This window comes from Sporothrix brasiliensis (assembly GCF_000820605.1).
Source record: "Sporothrix brasiliensis 5110 chromosome Unknown Cont19, whole genome shotgun sequence".
NCBI lineage: Eukaryota > Fungi > Ascomycota > Sordariomycetes > Ophiostomatales > Ophiostomataceae > Sporothrix > Sporothrix brasiliensis.
Genome location: NW_024467138.1, coordinates 121,440 through 140,354, shown reverse-complemented (window position 1 = coordinate 140,354; position 18,915 = coordinate 121,440). Strand labels below are relative to the sequence as shown.

The 18,915-nt window shown below is 54.9% G+C and overlaps 7 protein-coding genes across 7 annotated transcripts; 4 read left to right on the top strand and 3 right to left on the bottom strand.

The window, feature by feature from the left end:
- Positions 1–18: 18 nt before the first annotated feature.
- On the top strand, positions 19–3,048 carry SPBR_00140 (uncharacterized protein; the record flags this gene model as incomplete). Its single annotated transcript, XM_040758460.1, has 1 exon — positions 19–3,048. One exon carries the CDS (start codon positions 19–21, stop codon positions 3,046–3,048), a length of 3,030 nt encoding a protein of 1,009 aa, XP_040617821.1.
- Positions 3,049–3,442: 394 nt separating this feature from the next.
- Positions 3,443–3,868, bottom strand: SPBR_01109 (thioredoxin 1; the record flags this gene model as incomplete). The annotated part of the gene is made up of 1 exon (XM_040759427.1): positions 3,443–3,868. The coding sequence occupies one exon, from the start codon at positions 3,866–3,868 to the stop codon at positions 3,443–3,445; it is 426 nt and encodes a 141-aa protein (XP_040617820.1).
- Positions 3,869–7,464: 3,596 nt separating this feature from the next.
- On the top strand, positions 7,465–8,517 carry SPBR_00812 (uncharacterized protein; the record flags this gene model as incomplete). Its single annotated transcript, XM_040759131.1, has 1 exon — positions 7,465–8,517. The coding sequence occupies one exon, from the start codon at positions 7,465–7,467 to the stop codon at positions 8,515–8,517; it is 1,053 nt and encodes a 350-aa protein (XP_040617819.1).
- Positions 8,518–8,762: 245 nt separating this feature from the next.
- SPBR_00938 (uncharacterized protein) lies at positions 8,763–9,581 on the bottom strand (the record flags this gene model as incomplete). The annotated part of the gene is made up of 1 exon (XM_040759257.1): positions 8,763–9,581. One exon carries the CDS (start codon positions 9,579–9,581, stop codon positions 8,763–8,765), a length of 819 nt encoding a protein of 272 aa, XP_040617818.1.
- Positions 9,582–10,870: 1,289 nt separating this feature from the next.
- Positions 10,871–11,672, top strand: SPBR_00951 (uncharacterized protein; the record flags this gene model as incomplete). The annotated part of the gene is made up of 3 exons (XM_040759270.1): positions 10,871–11,488; positions 11,555–11,599; positions 11,655–11,672. The coding sequence occupies 3 exons, from the start codon at positions 10,871–10,873 to the stop codon at positions 11,670–11,672; spliced, it is 681 nt and encodes a 226-aa protein (XP_040617817.1).
- Positions 11,673–13,129: 1,457 nt separating this feature from the next.
- On the top strand, positions 13,130–14,485 carry SPBR_00641 (glycoside hydrolase family 5 protein; the record flags this gene model as incomplete). The annotated part of the gene is made up of 5 exons (XM_040758960.1): positions 13,130–13,217; positions 13,287–13,330; positions 13,403–13,461; positions 13,562–14,269; positions 14,335–14,485. 5 exons carry the CDS (start codon positions 13,130–13,132, stop codon positions 14,483–14,485), a joined length of 1,050 nt encoding a protein of 349 aa, XP_040617816.1.
- A 920-nt stretch (positions 14,486–15,405) lies between these two features.
- SPBR_00480 (glycosyl transferase) lies at positions 15,406–17,073 on the bottom strand (the record flags this gene model as incomplete). The annotated part of the gene is made up of 1 exon (XM_040758799.1): positions 15,406–17,073. One exon carries the CDS (start codon positions 17,071–17,073, stop codon positions 15,406–15,408), a length of 1,668 nt encoding a protein of 555 aa, XP_040617815.1.
- Between the last annotated feature and the right edge of the window lie 1,842 nt (positions 17,074–18,915).

Here is an 18,915-nt window from a genome sequence, read left to right as displayed (position 1 = left end):
TTTCTCGGCCGACTGAGCATGCGGGCAGGTAGGAGGAAGGAGGATGCGAGCGACCAAGCCTCTGAAGCGGGCGAGCCGCGCGACGAGGGCTCCAATGCCCTCGTCTTCTCGTCCGTTGTTGACTCGGCCGGCTTCCTCCCACACCACAAGGAGCCGCCTCGCTACATCCGCGTCAAGTTACACAATAAAAAGGTCAAGGAGTTCGACAAGATGTTTCTCGCTCAAGAGCTAATTGGCACACGGCCTCTGGAATCACAAACTGACAGCCGCAACCCTGTCGTAACGGTAACGACATCCGGCCACGGCCGCAAGAAAACGGCCACCGGCGGCGCTGTCTGGGCGACCGAGTTCAGCAAAGACGGCCAGTACCTTGCCGCAGGCGGCCGCGACCACGTCGTCCGCGTCTGGAAGGTCATCTCGACTGCCGAGGACCGTCGGTCCCAGGAGGAAGAAGAGGCCAAGAGCGACGGCACCAACGAACGGCTTAGCGCGCCCGTTTTCTTGGAAAAGCCCGTGCAGGAGTTCAACGGCCATACCGGCGAGATTCTCGACTTGAGCTGGAGCAAAAACAACTTTTTGTTGTCAACATCCATGGACAAGACCGTCCGTCTTTGGCACACCAGCCGTGAGGAGTGCCTGTGCACCTTCAAACACAAGGAGCTTGTCAGCAAGGTCACATTCCACCCCAAAGACGACCGGTTCTTCCTTGCAGGCTGTCTCGACGCCACTCTGCGCCTGTGGAGCATCCCCGACAAATCCGTTGCCTTCTCCGCGCAAATGTCCGATATGATCACAGCTGTGGCCTTTTCGCCTGACGGCAAGATGGCCATTGCGGGTCTACTCAGCGGTTTTTGCTACCTTCTCGAGACGGAAGGACTGAAACCACTCACACAAATCCACGTCCGCTCATCACGTGGCCGCAATGCAAAGGGCAGCAAGATTACTGGCATTGTCCCGATGCTTCTGCCCAACTCTCGGCCCGGCGATGCTGCCATCCTGGTGACCTCGACCGACGCCCGTGTTCGCCTCTACCACTTGCGCGATAAGATGCTGGACTGCAAATTCAAGGGTCATGAGCACGCCAGTGCCCAGCTCTCCGCCAGCTTTAGCGACGATGGCAAGTACGTCATCTGCGGCAGCGAGTCCAAGAAAGTCTTTATTTGGAGTGCGTCGTCCAGCGATGCCATCACCAAGGACCGGTACCCCTGTGAGACATTCGATGCCCACAGCGACATGGTAACCACGGCCATCTTTGCGCCAGTCCAGACTCGGCAGCTGTTAGGCGGGTCGGGTGACCCAGTCTACGATTTGTGCAACCCGCCACCAATCACGCTCATGTCCCTCGAAGAGACACTGGCGTCGCAGTCGGGCATGTCCAACAACACGCTCAACCACAACGAGGACGGTACAGATGTTACACAGCCCACGAACCCTCCTCACCCGCCGCGGGCCCGGCCCGAAGAGTCACCCGCCTACATTGCTCGCTCGACTCACTACGACGGAAACATTATTGTCACGGGCGGCGATACAGGTATCATCAAGGTCTTCCGCCAGGACTGTGCCGCTAAGAAACGAAAGCACGAAAGCTGGGAGACTGGGTCTTTCGGCCAGAAACTGGGCACGAGCTCGCGTCTGGTCGGCCGCAGCGGAAGCATCATTACGCGCACCAGTGCCAGCAGCGCCGCCCATTCGCGCCGCGGGTCGCTCTCATTGCCGTCACACCTGGCAGGCAACTCTACACAGATTGGCGGCCACCCGGACAGCATCAACCGCTGGCGACACGACATAGAGGGCGGTGGCAGTCGACCGAGTTCGCTTGTTGGCAGCGGAATCGCGTCCGTGCGAAGTGAGCGCTCCATCTCGCCCAACAAGTCGTCAAGGACACCTTTGGGCGCCTCAAGTGGCCTCGCTAGTGATGCCCGCAGACAGCCCTATGCGACAGCTACAAGCTCGCCTCTCTCACCCCATTTTGCTCCCAACCAAGCCGGTCGCAGTGGTTTGGCCAATTCGGCAATAAGTCCGACATCTACCACATTTGCGGCAACCTCGCGGCAGCCTGCGAAGCCCGTCCTTCCGCCAGCAGGCGAGAATGCGTCGACAGCACTGATGAAGGGGACGGTTGCCTCATCGAGTCAAGCAGCGTCATCGAATCGTGACAGCTTGGCCATTGATTCTGCCACCTCGCGGCCAAGCGACGAAACGACGGAGAGTGCACCAGTGCCAACCGAAGTTCAGATTCAGGAGCCAAAGGATGGCCATGATCTCGAACAAGACGACATGTCCGAAAGCAACCTGGACTCTGCCGGGTCAACACCGCAGCCGTCCATGGCATACCGGGCGGACGACGGAGCGCTGCGGCTCGACCAGGCGGGCGCCAGCTTTGGCTTCTGGAACCTCAGCCGGTGGAGGGGTATTTCCGGTTTGCGCACGTCGCTCATCAGTGGTGGCTCGAGCTCCAACAACGCTGTCGAGCCACCCAGCCCTGTCGACTCGACGCACAGCAGCGACAAGGGCAGCGAACACGGCGGTGAGAGCAAAACGGCCCATACGCGCCGACGCTCCCTGGGTGTTAACCTCTTGCCCAAGTCACCGCTGTCAAAATCGGAGACACAGGCGAGCGCTGCTGCGGCGGCGAACGATGGGTCTTCCTCGGCGGCGGCAGCCATCCGTGCATCGCAAACCCGCCAAAAATCCAGTACCGGACGTTCCCTCCTCTCGCCGTCCATTGCGATCGCCTCTGACGACGGCGACGGTGAACCTCACGATGACATGGACCATCCCCATTACAACAACAACAACTTGCTCATCCCAGGCTCGCGGTCGCACAGCCCTTATGGGAGGCGCGCAGGCTCGATTGTCAGTCGGCTGAGCTCTGAGATGACGAGCACAGACGGCGCCAGCGACATGGACGGCGAGCATGGCGACGAAGGTGTCGAAATGAGGTGCACCAAGTGCGGCGGACGGGAGTTTAAGGCGCGGCGGGTGAACGGCGTGCAGCAGCTGGAGTGCAGTCGGTGCGGCAAGTTACTAGACGGGGGGAAGAAGTAAGTAGGTTATGTTGTACATATTTTTGGCACATTTTGTTTTGGCTATATTTTTGCTACTTCACATTTGTGTTTATGAGATTGGAGTCTGGCGCCGGCATGCGGGATTGGACACCAAAACTGGAGGAGCATCTGATTGCCATGTTTTGTTTCTACTGCGACTACATACTCTTCTTTTTGGATACACACAGCCGCCATTGTCAGCACATTTTGTCACTCGATACCACGAAGTATTGCGTGAATAACAATCTCATTTGCTCATTTGACGGTAATAGAAATGCGGGTAGTGCTATCCCGGACGTGCCCTCACAACTCCTGTGGTATTCCATTGTCGCCCTCCAAAGGCACATGCGTCCTCTTTTGTGGTATGTTACAGATTGATCGTGGAGGTTTCGATTTTACTCCTTCGCCGCGCGTGCCGCCTCGCCGAGCCGCGACGCCGCCGCCGTCAGGGCCCGCGGGTCCGCACCCCGGATCAGGTCCACCACCCGCTTGCCCGCTGGGTCCGCCTCTTCCGACTCGGCCGTCGCGCCCGGCTTGCGCGGTGCCACGTTGATCGATGCGCGCTCGCCGTCGGCGAAGAACAGGAAGGTCGGCATGGCCGACACGGCGTACTCCTGCGCGACGTCGGGGACGTTGTCGACGTTGATCTTGGCAAAAGCCAGGCCGCCCTCAATGGCGTTCTCGGTGGCCAGCTTGCTGTAGAGGGGCGCAATGGCCTTGCAGGGGCCGCACCAGTCGGCAGTGAAGTCGGCTATGACAAACTTGTTGGCGGCCAGGAGGGCCTTGAAGTCGGCGAACGTCTCGATCTGAGTGACAGACATGGTCGTGGCCTGTGGATGGAAGTGCTGAGTTCTCAGGTGTATCGACGAAAGGGATCATGAAACGGGCCGTAGATGGTCGTGGAGAGTCGTAGACAGCGTGTGCCTCTTTGGAATATTTTGTCGTCGAACGCAGTTTCGATACACCGTTCAATCTAGGGCGGGATTCCACTGGTCCCTAAATACTGCCGTCCCTAGCACGCCTGTCTGGTGTGCCGTAGGCTGGCCATCTGCCCCGCCGTTTGGTCGATTTGTCAGTCCCTGTTTACAGGGCACTGAAAAGGCGATAGCAAAATGTTCCTCCCTAGCCTGTGTGGGCCTATTGTGCCCCAGAGACAACCTTCCGGGCGCTGCGCGACTCGCGTGGATTCGACAGAAACATTAAGAACGCGAGTTCTTGGCAGCTGGAGCGCCCGTCCGTGCAATTTGTCACACGAGTTGCTGCAACTCGTTCACATAGGTTCATTATACGTGCGAGTGCATTCCATGTTTTCCTATCGTGTATCGTGTGTGCTTCAGTACGATTCCGTGTACTTGGCCCGTTTCTGTTTTGCAAAGCTACTGACGCGTCCACCGCACCTTCTACAACAATCGAGGCATTCTGTTGATCTATCATGGACCAGAGAGGGAAAGCGCAATGCATAATGATGTGGAGCTGTCATTCCTGGAAGGTGCAACCGAATCAATGCGTGGTCTCCTAAGAAGACCTGAGAAGACTGAAGACTGCAGCCTGCGGTGAAGCGGCTCACACCATGCCGTCATGCATTGCATAACTAAACAAGGCAAGCAAACAACCTCTCGAAAATCAAGACCAGCCTTTGCATCCAAGGTGTTCAACCGTGGAGCACCTGTGCGGCACGTCGCACTCCAGATGGCGTCACGCACCTCTCGCCCCATTGGCTGGTGCAATGCCCGACTGCCGCCTGCCGAAGGTGCGTTCTGCGGACCTCGCTCTGAAAAAGCCAGGGCAAGAGCGAACAGCCGCAGGCCTGGTTTCTCTCACGCTGTGCCTGCAAATTTAGCACCACATCGCTCCCCTCTGTGCCTTTGTCGCCATCGAATTGACCAATCTCAGCCAACATGCTGGCACCACTGCACAGTACAATCAAGCAGCGAGTCGCTCTGCACGGTATTCCGCATCCATGCTCAGCCTGGATATGAAGGAATGGTCCGCTCTGATTTGACGCTTCGACCGTGTAAGTGGCTTTGGTGAGTATCAACATCCCATCATTAGCTTCTGTTTGCATTTTGAGTCGTCTTGTTTTTTTTCTTTTTCTTACCATTTCCTTCTCGTTAACAAGCGAGTGCAGAGCAGGTTCTCCCAGTCTCCAAAGGTCCAACAGACCTTTGTCAAACGTCCTTCAGCCCAGGCAACAGGCGGCTAACGAACCCGCCAGCACATTTTACCCTGTCGTCTGCGCCTGATTCGTGCTTCGTCGAACCGTTTGTCCGTGCTACATACCGGAGCTAGTTTTGCCTGTCAACACGGACACACCACCTGGTCTGAATCTTGTCATGGCGAAACGAAAAAAAAAAAAAAAAAAAAACCCAAATTCCCGGTCTACGAAACATGACAGAAAGGGTAGGCCGGGCACGGTGTGCGGTGTCTTACGGTGAAGCATCCAGACAAGTACGTCCTGCTCAACAACGTCCCGACTCCCAGCGCCTAGGCGGTTGTTTTTGTCCTTTTTGTGTCAAGTCGCAATTGTTTTCCGGGCGCTTAAGGACTCTGCGCTTTGATCTTTTCATCCCATCACCGCGTACATATGTCGTTGCCCTTGTCACTATCAACGGTGTCCATCGACTGTTTCTCCTTACCCTTACGTTTTGCTACCCTTTTGGATTCCTTGTCGAGAGTGTCTGTTTCAAGAGATTCCGTGCCCACATCCAGACCAACATGCTTCTTTACAGAGCCTCCTTGTGGTCCCCTTGTCGATTTGTGGGGTCGACTTACACACTCTGAAGCACAGGGAGGCAGCCCAGCCGTCGACGGCCACGGCTGCCAAGCAAAGAATCCCAGGAGTCAACCAAATAAGCACGAATACCAAGCGAGCAAGCTTCCCTGTCTATTTGGGTGATTTCTGTCTTCGAATCCGATCTGATGACAGCTGTCAACGGCATCTATTTTGAGCTACAGCCGGACGAGACGCTGCATGCATCGACATCGGATCCGCGATACGTCCATGCATGCCATTTTGCATTTGAGATTCGATAAACAGGACTCTTGCACCGGTCATCCTTGCAGGAGAGCACCTAGTAATGTTTTAATTTTGAATGCTGGCCGCAGTCGAAGTGGCCAAATCGCCAATTCAACGCCTGCACATGTACACCATTCTTCTTTTTCTCTTTTGTTGTCTCCGTGAAACTCAATACAACTCAAATGGACCAAAAAGTCAAGGGTCATTTGCATACCTCCGTATAGGAGGCCCGGGGATATACGTTCGGCTAAACTGCGACCGCTTCCAGGACTAAGGCCAGGCCCCGTTTCGTTCCTTGCCCTGACCAGAACCTGGTCCTTCCAGTCGAGGAGTCTTGCCTGGTCATGGCTAACATAAGAAGCGCCCGCGTGCACGTTACGCCGCTCTTACCTGGAGTTGGCACTGCTCGATATCGTGGAAGAGGGTCCGGAGAGACGGCCGGCATGTCTTGCCACTTTTGTTCTAGCAGACTGCGCTGCAATGGAAGACAGCCCAGGTTGAGGCTCTGTTCGCCGCTGCCGCCCGACCCCACGACCACGCCAGGTATCTTTGCCGCCGTATCTCGCGGATGATTCATACGACTCTTTTTTCTGGTTCATGACGCTAACGTGTTTATAGATAGACCTTGATGTGTCCATTGTCTTGCTGTCAAGAGCCAGTGCCTGATACATCAAGGAGGCCTGTGACCTTGTCGAAACAAGGACTTGATCAATGAAAGAACGGGTAGGCCGCCCTTCAACATCTCCGGATTCTCATGACCTATCTTTTCCTCATGAGACTGGTCGACCATGTTCCAAGCTCGACTCAAACGGCCGGATGGCCCTCAACACGGACTTCCTTTTGTTGCTCGAATCAAACACCTTTCAATCAATATTGGAAGTCAATATATGGAGATGCGGATACAACATGGTCGTTTTAAAATTATCCAAGCGGCTGCCACTGTCTACTGTCCTTACCTCTTTTTTCCCTCGACGCGGGCACTTCTCTTTCTCGCGCCCAGAGAAAATTTCTATGCCGGAGAACAGAGCCATAATCCCAGGTGGATTGGATAACAAAGGCGACAGAGTCAAACATGGCCAATTCTAAAAAAAGAGTAGATCCTTTTTCCCCCTTGCTGCTTTCTTTCTAAGTTGCTTCGAAGGCACTGCTCATCTACTAAGAACAAACCTCAAACGACGGACTGGGAGGCCCATCTCTCAAGATGGCTAGCCCGGTCAGCGAATGTGCACTCTGGGGTGAAAGAGCTCAATGAGAAAGAAGATGACGAGGCAACACATATTGGCCTCGATATATAAAGACAAGCGTCGTGACGATGTCGCCAGGGTATTGATGAAGGAAGGCACCATCCAGCAGCCTCTTCTTCACGTCATACTCTCACATTCACTTTCCTCATATCCTACTATGCCCAAAACATCTTTCCGATTCGGCGTCGAGCTCGAGCTGAAGCTCGAAAATCAAGAAGGCAAAAGGCCGTTCAAGAGCTGGAGTGAGCTCGCCAAAGACGTCAGTCGGCGCCTGGCCCAACATGGAATCCGCAATCACATCCATGGCAAGGCAGCTGAGACTTACGAGGAGTGGTTCATCATCCGCGAGGTGACCATCAAGGTCGACCCCGACAGCGACCAGTACGGCATCGAGCTCGTGTCGCCTGTGTTCAGGGCCGAAGAGCAGGCATGGAGCACGGACCTGCAGACCATCTTCAACGTGCTGCACACCTACTACACGGTCCACGAATCGGATACGTGCAGCACTCATGTGCACCTGTCGACGGCCGGGACGACTCTGACGGAGGTCAACGCGGTATGCCTGGCCGAGGCGGCGCTCTACTACGAGCATGCCATTGACGCGCTCATGCCGGTCTGGCGCGCGGGCGGGTCGCACTGGTGCGCCTCGAACCGGGACAGCCACATGTTCAGCGGCAGCGAAGCCGCACAGCGAACCAAGCATCCCGCGTTGGCCAGGACACTGACAGCCCACCACAGGGCAGCCAGTCTCGACACGTGCCTTGACATTGTGCGCGCCTGCTATGAAAGCCGCATCTTTACGATGGACGAGGCTATGAACTTGTGTTCGGCTAGGAGCGTGCGGGGCATTGCGCAAGGCAAGACAGCCGACTTTGTGCGCGGCAAAGTGTTCAAGTGGAATTTTTGCAGCCTGTACAAGACGTCGGTTACGAGCAAGGAGATCCACAGCGACGGCACGGTCGAGTTCCGCCAGGCGCCGGGCAGCACACGTGCTGAGGACGCCGGGGCTTGGGTCGCACTTGCGCTGACCTTTTTTGCGGGCGTCCTGTACAGCGACGGCAGTTTGCCCGCCGGCACGGTGAATGGTGCGTCGGTGGCCGAGCTGGAGGCGCTGGTGCAGCGCGGCAGCCAAACCTTGGGCTGGGGCAACTTGGGTGAGCTGGAGGAGATGCTGAAATGCGCCCAGGGTTTCCAAGTGGACGAGTATTGAAGGGTGTTTTGTTTGCCTGTGTGGTTGCCGGTTTTCTGTTGTGCATCGCGTCATCGACTGTTGTTATTTGAGTATGTTTGTGCTTTTGATGTGCTTTTGAGGTGCTTTTGAGGTGCTTTTACTCTCGTTCCCGGTTTTGTTTGTCTGGGTCCGTCCGTCGTTCTCGTTCCAGGGGTTCGTTTTCATCCGCCTATTGAATATTGGAATATCGATTTTGCACAGTCCACCACTTTGTGACCTTTTCCCTACACATTTGCAGCTTCCACCACGGTCCACGTCCTGTTCCCAGAGACCACGATCTCGCCGTATGTCAGTGTCCCAGCGCCGGCAATGGCTGCCACGCACGGCAGCAAACCCGATCCGTGGCGGAAAAGCAGCTGCCACGGTGGCTCCTGTGAGCCACCAAGACCAGTAATGTCCGGAGGGACAGCGCCACCCTCTTGTGTCGGCCGCCACTGCCACCGCTCCACTGTGACGCCGTCGTGGACCGTCCGCGCAATGCCCTGGCAGAACTGCCCCAGCAGCTCGACGACGCCTCGGTCGTTGGTTTCTGGGTCGTGCATCTGCAGCACCACACAGCGCGGTGGCCGTTCTGGAAACGGTGACACGGGGTCAATGTCCCGCCACACCTCCTCGTACGCTGCCACCACGCCCGTCGCCGGGTTCTCCATCGACCCCGTCTCCAGGACGCTGCCATCGGCCTGTTCTGTGTTGCGCCCTGCGTCCACTTGCGCGTCCGCGTCGTCATACCGACTGTCGACCCAGTGGCGCCAGACGCCGTCGCTCACGGTACCATTGGTGCCGGCCACGGGTGTCGACGACGATGTGCCGGCCAAGGCCCAGTCGAGCCCCAAGGACGACGTCGCAGCCGCGGTCCCTGTCGCGGTCCCTGCTGCCGAAAGAGAGAAGCTGCCATCGACCATGGACGGCCGACTGCCTGGCGGCAAAAGGATGCGCACGTCGACAAACCGGCGTTGAGGCGACGTGAGTACGACGGTCGAGGTGGGTTCGCTGGGCCCTGCAGGCAGCCAGGCAATGGACTGGCGGAGGGAGATGCTGGCCATGTCTGGGCCAGTGGACGGTAAATTGCGCTTCGATAGAGGCGCTGGTGGTGGTGATTGAGAAGATGGAGGCGATGCGTTTTACCAGCCGTTTGTGCATGCGAGATGACGATATCGGATGCGGAACAGACAATAGGAGGCGAAACGCCTTCTGGACGGCGTTGGGCCGGGCGCCACCTGCCTTCATTGGCTAGCTTGACGTTGTAAGTGGCGTCAGCAACAACCACCTTACTTTACGATACACAGCACGAAAATGCCATAAAAAAGAGGTGTTTTCAAGGTTGGCGCGTCTATGCTTTGTTTGCATCGATTGAACGTGTAGAGGATTTTTCGCTGGAAGTATTTCCTTTTCATTCTATTTTCATGACCTGCTGTTTTTTTGGCCACAGCCACGCCGTCTTTTACAGCTGTCTCTCACGTCTCACCTCCGTCTATGCCAGGCAAACCATGCAGTTCGTTGCTTCCAGGCCCCTAAGCGCCGACCGTCGGTGGTCCATCATCACAAACCACGTCAACATCTCGGCCGTTGGTTCATCGGTTCACCACTATCGCCACCGCCGCGTCCGCAGGCTCACTCTCTCGTGGCGTGGGCACAATTGCCTAGCTCAGATGCCGCATTGTGCTGGTTTTGTATGCAAGGCAATCTACTTTGCCAGTTCAGGTGACTGGATGCCGTCGCCGCCGCCCAAAGGCAATGCTCGGCGATATTAATACATGCTCAACCCCATGCAGAAAATATCGGCACTCTGACACCAGGACTGGGCCACATGCTCTGGGATATTGCACTCTTTTGAAAGGCTACGCTCCCCATGGGGCCACATTTACCGCATTCTCCCTTTGCCCTTCCCAGCCCGACTCTCTTGGACGGGTCATTCGCTCCCCCAGCCAGCGGCTCAGCAATCGATCAGAGTATGCATGGGCGTGTGCCGCCTACTTTGCTGGGTAAATAGCCAGGGCCTCCACATTCTGCATTGGGCGACCCGGCCGGCGCGTGGGATGCATGGAGGGCAGACGAGAGTCGAAACCAGAAGCTGCAGCGATGCGACGAGGTCATGACGACCGTGGGCTCCAGATATTAATTGCTCGATACAAGCCGAATGGACGCCGAGGTGCCGAAGTCCAAGCAGGAAGACGAGGAACCGCTCGTATATTGCTGGATGTCTCGACCCCAGATAAATACGCATCGTTTCCAAATCGACACTTGGGTAGCTGCGTTCACTGCTTTCTTGTGTCTATCGCACTCCTCGTCTCTCTCGTCCCTCGTCTTCCAGCAATACAATATCCCCCCAACTATGAAGTCCTTCTTTGCTGCGGCCGTTGCCGCCTCGCTGGCCGTCAGCCAGGCCTCGGCCCACTACATTGCCATCCAGCTGTCCGTCGGCTCGAACAAGTTTGGCAAGTACGAGCACATCCGCCAAAACACAAACTACAACTCGCCGGTCACGTCGCTCACGTCCAACGATCTGCGCTGCAACGTCGGCGGCGAGACGGGCACCAACACGACGACGGTCGACATCCAGGCCGGCGCCCCGTTTACGTTTACGTACGACACCGCCGTCTACCACCAGGGCCCCATTTCCGTCTACATGTCCAAGGCGCCCACCACGGCCCACGACTACGACGGCAGCGGGGCCTGGTTCAAGACCCAGGACTGGGGCCCGACGTTTTCGGGCGGCCAGGCCTCGTGGCCCATGAAGCTCGCGTACACGTCCAACATCCCCAAGTGCATCCCCAACGGCGAGTACCTGCTGCGTATTCAGTCGCTCGGCATCCACAACCCGGGCGGCACGCCCCAGTTCTATGTCAGCTGCGCCCAGGTCAACGTCGTCGGCGGCGGCAGCACGACGCCCACAAACACAGCCCGAATTCCGGGCTTCATCAAGGCCACCGACCCGGGCTACACTGCAAACGTACGTGGTCCGACACCTCGGCAACTGAGCGTTGCGTGGCGGCAAGTACTGACTAGTTCCGTCCAGATTTACAACAACTTCAAGTCGTACACCATCCCCGGCCCCGAAGTGGTAGGTCATCGCTCCGTCGATCGTCGCTGTCATGTCCGTTCACGGTTGCTAACAGACACAGTTTGCTTGTTAATGCGAGTGTTCTATTCGAGTCCAAAGAGGCTGTGGTTATGTCGCCATTTTCTGAATGTCAGTAGTGTGCCGGCTTCAAACACATAATTTATCAATCAACATTTCATAACTACTCTGGTACATTCAAAACAATTATGCGGAAATCCCAAAATACATGAAAATAAAGTCCAGACCCCGGAGCCTCCATGACCAAAGGTCAACCATAGCAAAAACGATCGCATGAGAAACGTTCTGGCCCGGCTGCCGATCGCAGTCGTTCCCGCTCATTCTTACCGCTTGCTACCATCCGTGTTTTCATTTCATGCGCGCTTTTGCTTAAAACTATACGCGGTACGCCGAACTATCGCTGGATTCGTCTCGGGCCACGCTCCGTGCTTCCTCTTATGTCGTCTGTTATGATTTCCTTTTCTTCCGTCCCCCGTTTCCTCGGTTCGATTAACCCCACATCTTGTTAATCTGCCACCCGCCAACATAAGCTGTACCTTTATTTAATTATATATATTATTATTATTATTATTTTTTTTTTTTTTCATCTTCCGCCGCCAACATTTGTAAATTGGCCATTTCGGCTCTTTTTTCTCTACTTCGTTCTTATAACGGAATAACGTCGTGCGAATGATGCACTGACCTTTTTCATTCCATGGACAGAATGAACACTCTGCTTCTTGTCAGTAACTGCATTTATTGTCAAATTGGTTTATGGCTTGGGACAAAAAAAAGCAGTTGTCTTTTCGTTAGAAGGAGCACAGAACGGAGACCGGCATTACAAAATGGCATTACTTCAACCGAAACGGGACGAGAAAGGTGCTATCCCACCGCTGTCTTTTTCAATATTTTCAATAATTACATTCCCGTCAGGCCAGCCCGAGGTCAACGCTGTCAACACTCAGCGTTACGGCCGTGGACGGATAGCAAGAAAAAAAAATACCCCATGGTCTCTCCCCTCCTCTCCTTTATTAATTCAGGTCCCAGTCGGTCCGTACAGACATGGGCCCAAATAAGCTTTCTCGGCCCTTCTCGACACTCAATAGACGAGCATATCAATGAAACAATACTAAGGAGAACCTTTAACAAGACTACAGTATATCCATCCCTCGCCTAGTAAAGCTTGACGCATGGGATAAACGGTACACGGATGCAGTATCCGTGAACTATGGGTATGAGAGAGACAATTGAGAAACTGAGGCCTGGTTCCGGGGGTGGTACGGCCAAGGTACCCGTGCATGGACAATGTCAAGGTGAGAGACGCAGAAGGAAGCAGCAGTATATATGGAAGATGTGCCCCTGTTCCTGACACGAGATCTTGTCCCTCTCACACAGCAAGCCAAGTCAGCCACGTCGAGTATACAAACAAGACTCTTGTCCAGTTCCCTCCATCTCCCTCACGGATAGTCAATCGCAAGGACCTCATTGCCTGCCGCCTCTGACTCCCCTTCGTCCGCTTCGACTTTCATCACGATGTTGTTTGCTCTCACAACAGCTCTGGCCCTGGCCGGAGCCGCCTCTGCTCTGCCAGCAGGCCGTGCCACAAGCGGTGTCCAGTTTGGTATGTGAAAACCATATGGCTGAGGGTGGACCTGGCTCAACCGCGCACTTTGCTGACACTTGCCTGCAGTGGGCACCAACATTGCCGGCTTTGATTTCGGCTGCTCTATCACGGTGAGTGGCGTTTGGACAGCAGCATCTCCGAGAACCGATCTGTGAAATCGATTAGCTGACATCCGACAATAGGGAGTCGACAACATCACTCAGGCATACCCTCCTCTGTCTTCACTTGGTGGCCCTGACGGGTGAGTCTTTTATTTCTTTATATATATACATGTTCTTGCATCGTCTTGTGAGACATCCTCTAGTGGACCTCCACTAACGCACACGTCCCCTTTCCCCCAGTGCCGGCCAGATGCAGCACTTTGTCAAGGACGACGGCATGAACATCTTCCGCCTGCCCGTCGGCTGGCAGTACCTCCTGAACAACAACCTTGGCGGCAAGCTCGACGGCAACAATGCTGGCAAGTACGACCAGCTCGTCCAGGCTTGCTTGGCCACTGGCGCCTACTGCATCGTCGACATCCACAACTACGCCCGCTGGAACAACCAGATCATCGGCCAGGGCGGGCCCACCAACGAGCAGTTTGCCGACCTCTGGTCGCAGCTTGCCACCAAGTATGCCAGCCAGCAAAAGATTGTGTTTGGCATCATGAACGAGCCCCACGACGTGCCCGACATCAACAAGTGGGCCGACTCCGTTCAGGCCGCCGTGACGGCCATCCGTGCCGTCGCCACCAAGCAGATGATCCTGCTGCCCGGCAACGACTGGACCTCTGCCGAGCAGATGTCCACCAAGTCCGGCCCGGCCCTCCTCAAGGTCAAGAACCCTGACGGCTCCTTTGACGGCCTCATTTTCGACGTCCACAAGTACCTCGACTCGGACAACTCCGGCACACACACCGAGTGCGTCACCGACAACATCAGCAAAGCCTTCCAGCCCCTGGCCACCTGGCTGCGCGCCAACAAGCGCCAGGCGCTCAACTCGGAGACTGGCGGCGGCAACACGGCCTCGTGCCAAAAGTACCTCTGCAGCCAGATCCAGTTCCTGAAGTAGGTCCATCCCTCTCCCCACCATGATTTGGTCTTCAATGTCGTACGTCGTTGCTAACCGACAGCCAAAACGCCGATGTGTTCCTTGGCTACGTCGGCTGGTCTGCCGGTTCCTTCAGCCCGGCCACGTACGAGCTCAGCGAGGTGCCGACCAAGAACGGAAACTCGTGGACTGACAGCTCGCTGGTCACGGCATGCATTGCCCGTAAATCGTAAAGGGGTCATTTCGGCGGACGTGGCCGGCGTGGCAGTCAGCAACCAAAAGCATATCAGAAGCTAAAAGTAACACCTGTCGAAAATAGGAACATTCTTACAAAACAATGCTCAAGATATCCAAAAGTGCGGCAGCGCAGCAAAGTTGTGTCTAAAGGTTTTGGTATTGAATGTACTGCCAGAATATCTCCCAAGATCGCTTGCCTCGTTCTGTCGAGAAGCAAGGTAAAATCTTCAAAAAATGTATAATCCCAAGAACAGTAACATACAAAGAAAAAAAGAGTAAATCATTTAACTCCCCATGCCAATGAAACTCCTAGGTGTTGCAGACGCCTCGAAATCCAAACAGATCGCGCAAAAGTAGGCCAAAAAAAGAATGAGCCAGCTGATGGAGGGTGTAGGACTCCAAGATCAAAAAAGGAGAAAAGAAAATGAAAAAAGAAGACAAAAAAAAATCATTCCGATCCGCATCCCCCAAGCAAGACCAGATATTAGAGTATCTAAGATCGCATTATTTAAATCCACCAGGAAAAGAAATATGTACCCAACCGGCGTAAATGCTCCAAACTGCGTCTGGATCGACACAACCGAACGTGTCTTTCCAAGATTATAAGATTGCTGAAACACGAAACAAGACGACGAGAATTGTAGCGGAAAGCGGAAAAAGGTAAGAGGGATAAAACAGACAATGGACACGTGACACCTGGTGTTGGTGAATTCTGGCTCTTGTCGCACCGTTGTTCGGCGGGTAGTCGGTATCCAATCAGATTGCATGCTTCTCGGAAGCGGCTGATATATATTGGCGAATAGATCCACGTGGATCATCGACCGACGACGTCACGTTTGTCCCTCTTTGTCGTAACGAACTGTGTCGTACCAAAAGGCTTCTGGAGCCTCGGCCTTTTCGTTCATTAGGTTTCTCATTAGTTCCGCTTGTCGCCCTCCTTCTCCTTGTTGCTGTCATTGTTGTTGTTGTTGTTGTCGTTGTTGTTCTTGTTGTTGCTGTTGTCCTTGCTCTTGTTGTCCTTGTTCTCATTGTTGTCGCCCTCTTTGCGCTCGCTGCCCTTGTTCTCGTTGTTCTTCTTGCGACGGTCCTCTTCCTCCTTGCGCTGTTGTTCTTCTTTCCGCCGGCGCTCATCCTCTTCTTCTTGTTCGCGGCGCTCACGCTCCTCTTCCTCTTCCCGCTGCCTCTGCTTGCGGTCCTCCTCGTCCTTGGCCTCCTGTTCCTTGACTTCGCGTTCATGTTGCTCAATGCGCTCACGCTGCTCTTTCTCACTGAGCTTCTTGAAGTCAGCGACGTCGGCATCCCACTGCTTAACACAGTCATCGACCCAGTTGCACTTCTCAACCTCACCGTACACGGGGTGACGGTAGCGGGGATGCCGGCTAGGCCAGTTGGACGCATGGTAATGATGACGGACAAGAGCAGCACGGGCATCGTGGTTGCCAGAGTCGGAATGGCCTTGGCCAGCAGCGAATGCCTCGACAGTCAGGGCCAGAACGCCGCCAATGAGTTTGGACTCGCTCATGTCATGGAAGTAATCCCAGGTGATCAAGTTCTTGCCAGAGCGGCCTCGGTTGATGTGGTCCAGGATAGCGTTGGTGAAGGCAGACGGGCCGGTACCAGTAATGATCTCGTCGAAGTCAAGGACGACCTCGGAGATGGACACCTTCTGCTTGTCGGCGACGCCATGCAGCCAAGCCATGATCTGCTCGATGAGGCGCATCATGATGGGGTTCTGTGGCTTGGACATGAACGTCCACTGGCAGAACGACCGCGACTTCTGGCCCAAAATAGGGTGGTCCTTCCAGTCGGGCTCGTCGATCTCAACACCAATAACCATGTCAATGTCACGCTTGTTGTACCGCTCGGGAATAAACTTGCTCATTGGCTTGAGGGCCTCCACGTCGATGTCGGCGTAGACACCACCATCGGCATACATAATCATGTAGCGGAGCAGATCGGCGCGCACAATGGTCGCACGCACATTGCGGTAGAAGTCGACAATGTCGGGGCGGTTGAAACCCTCGGGACCGAAGTGAAACTCGACGTAGGCATACTCGTTGCCATCAGTCAAGACCTCGTACTGGTAGTCGGGATTGCGGGCGAGCCACGAGTACGCGGTGTTGTGCTCCCGCTCCTCAAACTCGAGCGGGTTGACCTTCCACGTCTGCCAAATCTTGTGGGGGAAGTCGCTGTGGACGGTGCCAACAGAAGTGGCCGCACGGTGGGCGGCTGCGGAACCCGAGGACATGCTCAGGTGCACGAAGAGTAACAAAACGCATACGACCACGGCGTAGACGTTGGCGAGTCTGCGTAGGCGTGCGGGAATGCCCACCGGCATGTTTTTGGACACGTCCATGTAGTAGTGCGCGACGATAGGCGAAGCCTTGTTGTACGTCTGCACGTAGACGAGCTGGGCATACTGGAGCTTCTGCCGGACCGATTCTGGGATCCAATCGGGGATACTTGGCATGAAAGTCATGGCTTTAGCTGTGGTGGCTGCGAAGGCCGACGCCGGTGTTCGCGGGGAGCCCGGAGGCGTCATCTTCTCGGTGATAGATGACGAGCGTGATGAATGCTGGGACATGTCTGCGCGTGCGCGTTGTCTTGGGAGATGGCGATGAGATAAAAGGTGGCAATGGGGTCAGCGAACCCAGCCTCGTCAAGAGTCGGGAAAAAAACGAGCGTAACGAACGTAAGCCTTGCGCGACGGCAAGGGAAAAGTTGACAACCAGACAAACAAAAAGACGAAAGGCGGCGGCAGAAGAAGAATAGAGAGAAAACGTGAGGAAGGAAGAAAAAAACGACAGATGTAAGGGGGGAAGGATAGAAGAAAAGAAAGAGTAGAGAGGATAGGAGAGAGAAAAAGCGAACTAGGTAAAGAAAACGGACACGAGAAAAGGAGGAAGTGGAGCGGAAAAGAGCAAGGCGGAGGGACGGCCAAGGGAGATAGGGGGTGGTTACCACCAAAGCCAGGCCAAAATAATCGAGGATTGAAAAGGGAAAATAACGAGAAACAGAATGTAAGCGGGCGCTGGGGAGAGGCGCGAGAGGTGGGACGATATCGAAAGTAGGGAAAGATTTTTTTGGATTAGGGGATGGGGAGGGGCGTGCAGATTAGGAAGGCGCTGATTTATCGTGTGGCTCTTGGCTCCTGCTACCATTTGGCGCGCACTGTATCAGTACGGTGCCTTTTAGTCTAGGTGCTTCATTAAACGAGAGCTGGTCCACCTGGCAATTGATGGTGCTCACGTGGAGACAATGGCAACTGTGGCTTTGGAGGACAGGTAATACGACATACAGAAAGAGCCACTGGCCGATTGTCAAGCCATAACGACAAGCGGCGCCCAGCAAAGGAAAGAGCGGATGAAAGAGAAAAAAGTGTGTCGATAGTGGCACGGTGCACAGGCAATTAGCGAGCAGGACCGTTCCTGGTTGCGGGATATGGAAGGGAAGGTGCGAGTAGTGGTGTGGAGGGTGGAGGAAAGGAAGTGGAAAGAACGATACCGGGGAAAACGAAAGAACCAGAGAGGACAAAAACAAGGACAATGTGAATGGTCATTCCGGGCGTCAGAGGCAAGAAAGTCGCGAGAGGAAACAAACAAGGCAGGAGCGCCACTCGAAACTGGCAGCAGACACTTTCACAAGCTTTTGCCAGTCGTTATTACTGCGTACTGAGTAGGGCAGCAGGGCACGACCAGGAACTGCGGCGGATGATGGGCGTGCAATTAGCGTACGCACGCAGAAATCAGACAGGGGCTGGCTTTGGGGCTCTTGGGCTCTTACGCTAGCGCCAAATTACACGCCCCCGTAATGTGTGAAGCAGAGCGACTGGAATTAGACCACTCTCGCGGTCTTTTTGGCTAGCGGCAGGCACTGGGGAACTGGAGATGGGCTAGATGGGCAGACGGGGCAGACGACGATTGCGTGAGATACTGCAAATTTCATTGTGCAGACTGGGTGGGCTTGTATTGACAGGGCATACCTGGCTAGGAGGGTGTTCATCAAGCGCACCCCTGCGAGCCCTGTTGTGGCGTGGGACTTGCGGGAGTGGCCAGGCCATCTGGGTGTACCGAGCGAGGACCGAGATGTGGCTGTCAATGGAGATAAACGACCTACGGCTCTTTTCTTGCATCTTATTTTTTTCGAAAAAAGAAAAAGAAATACAGAATAGGCCGTAACAAAAGAAGCTTCGCAAACCCTCGTGTAAAAGAGGAGAAGGGCGGAGCATCCGTTGACGGGGAAGGACCAGACCAGGGGGTGCCTACCGCAAGGAGAAAAGAGATGGGAGATAAAGTGATATGCATGGCGAACAAGGCCTGGCCGGGCCAATCCATGCCTACCCCTTTTATTCTTTGCGATTTTGAAAGTTTCGCCATTGTCATTTTTTTTAAAAAAAAAAAGTTTTGGTGCTGCTGTACTACTAGCT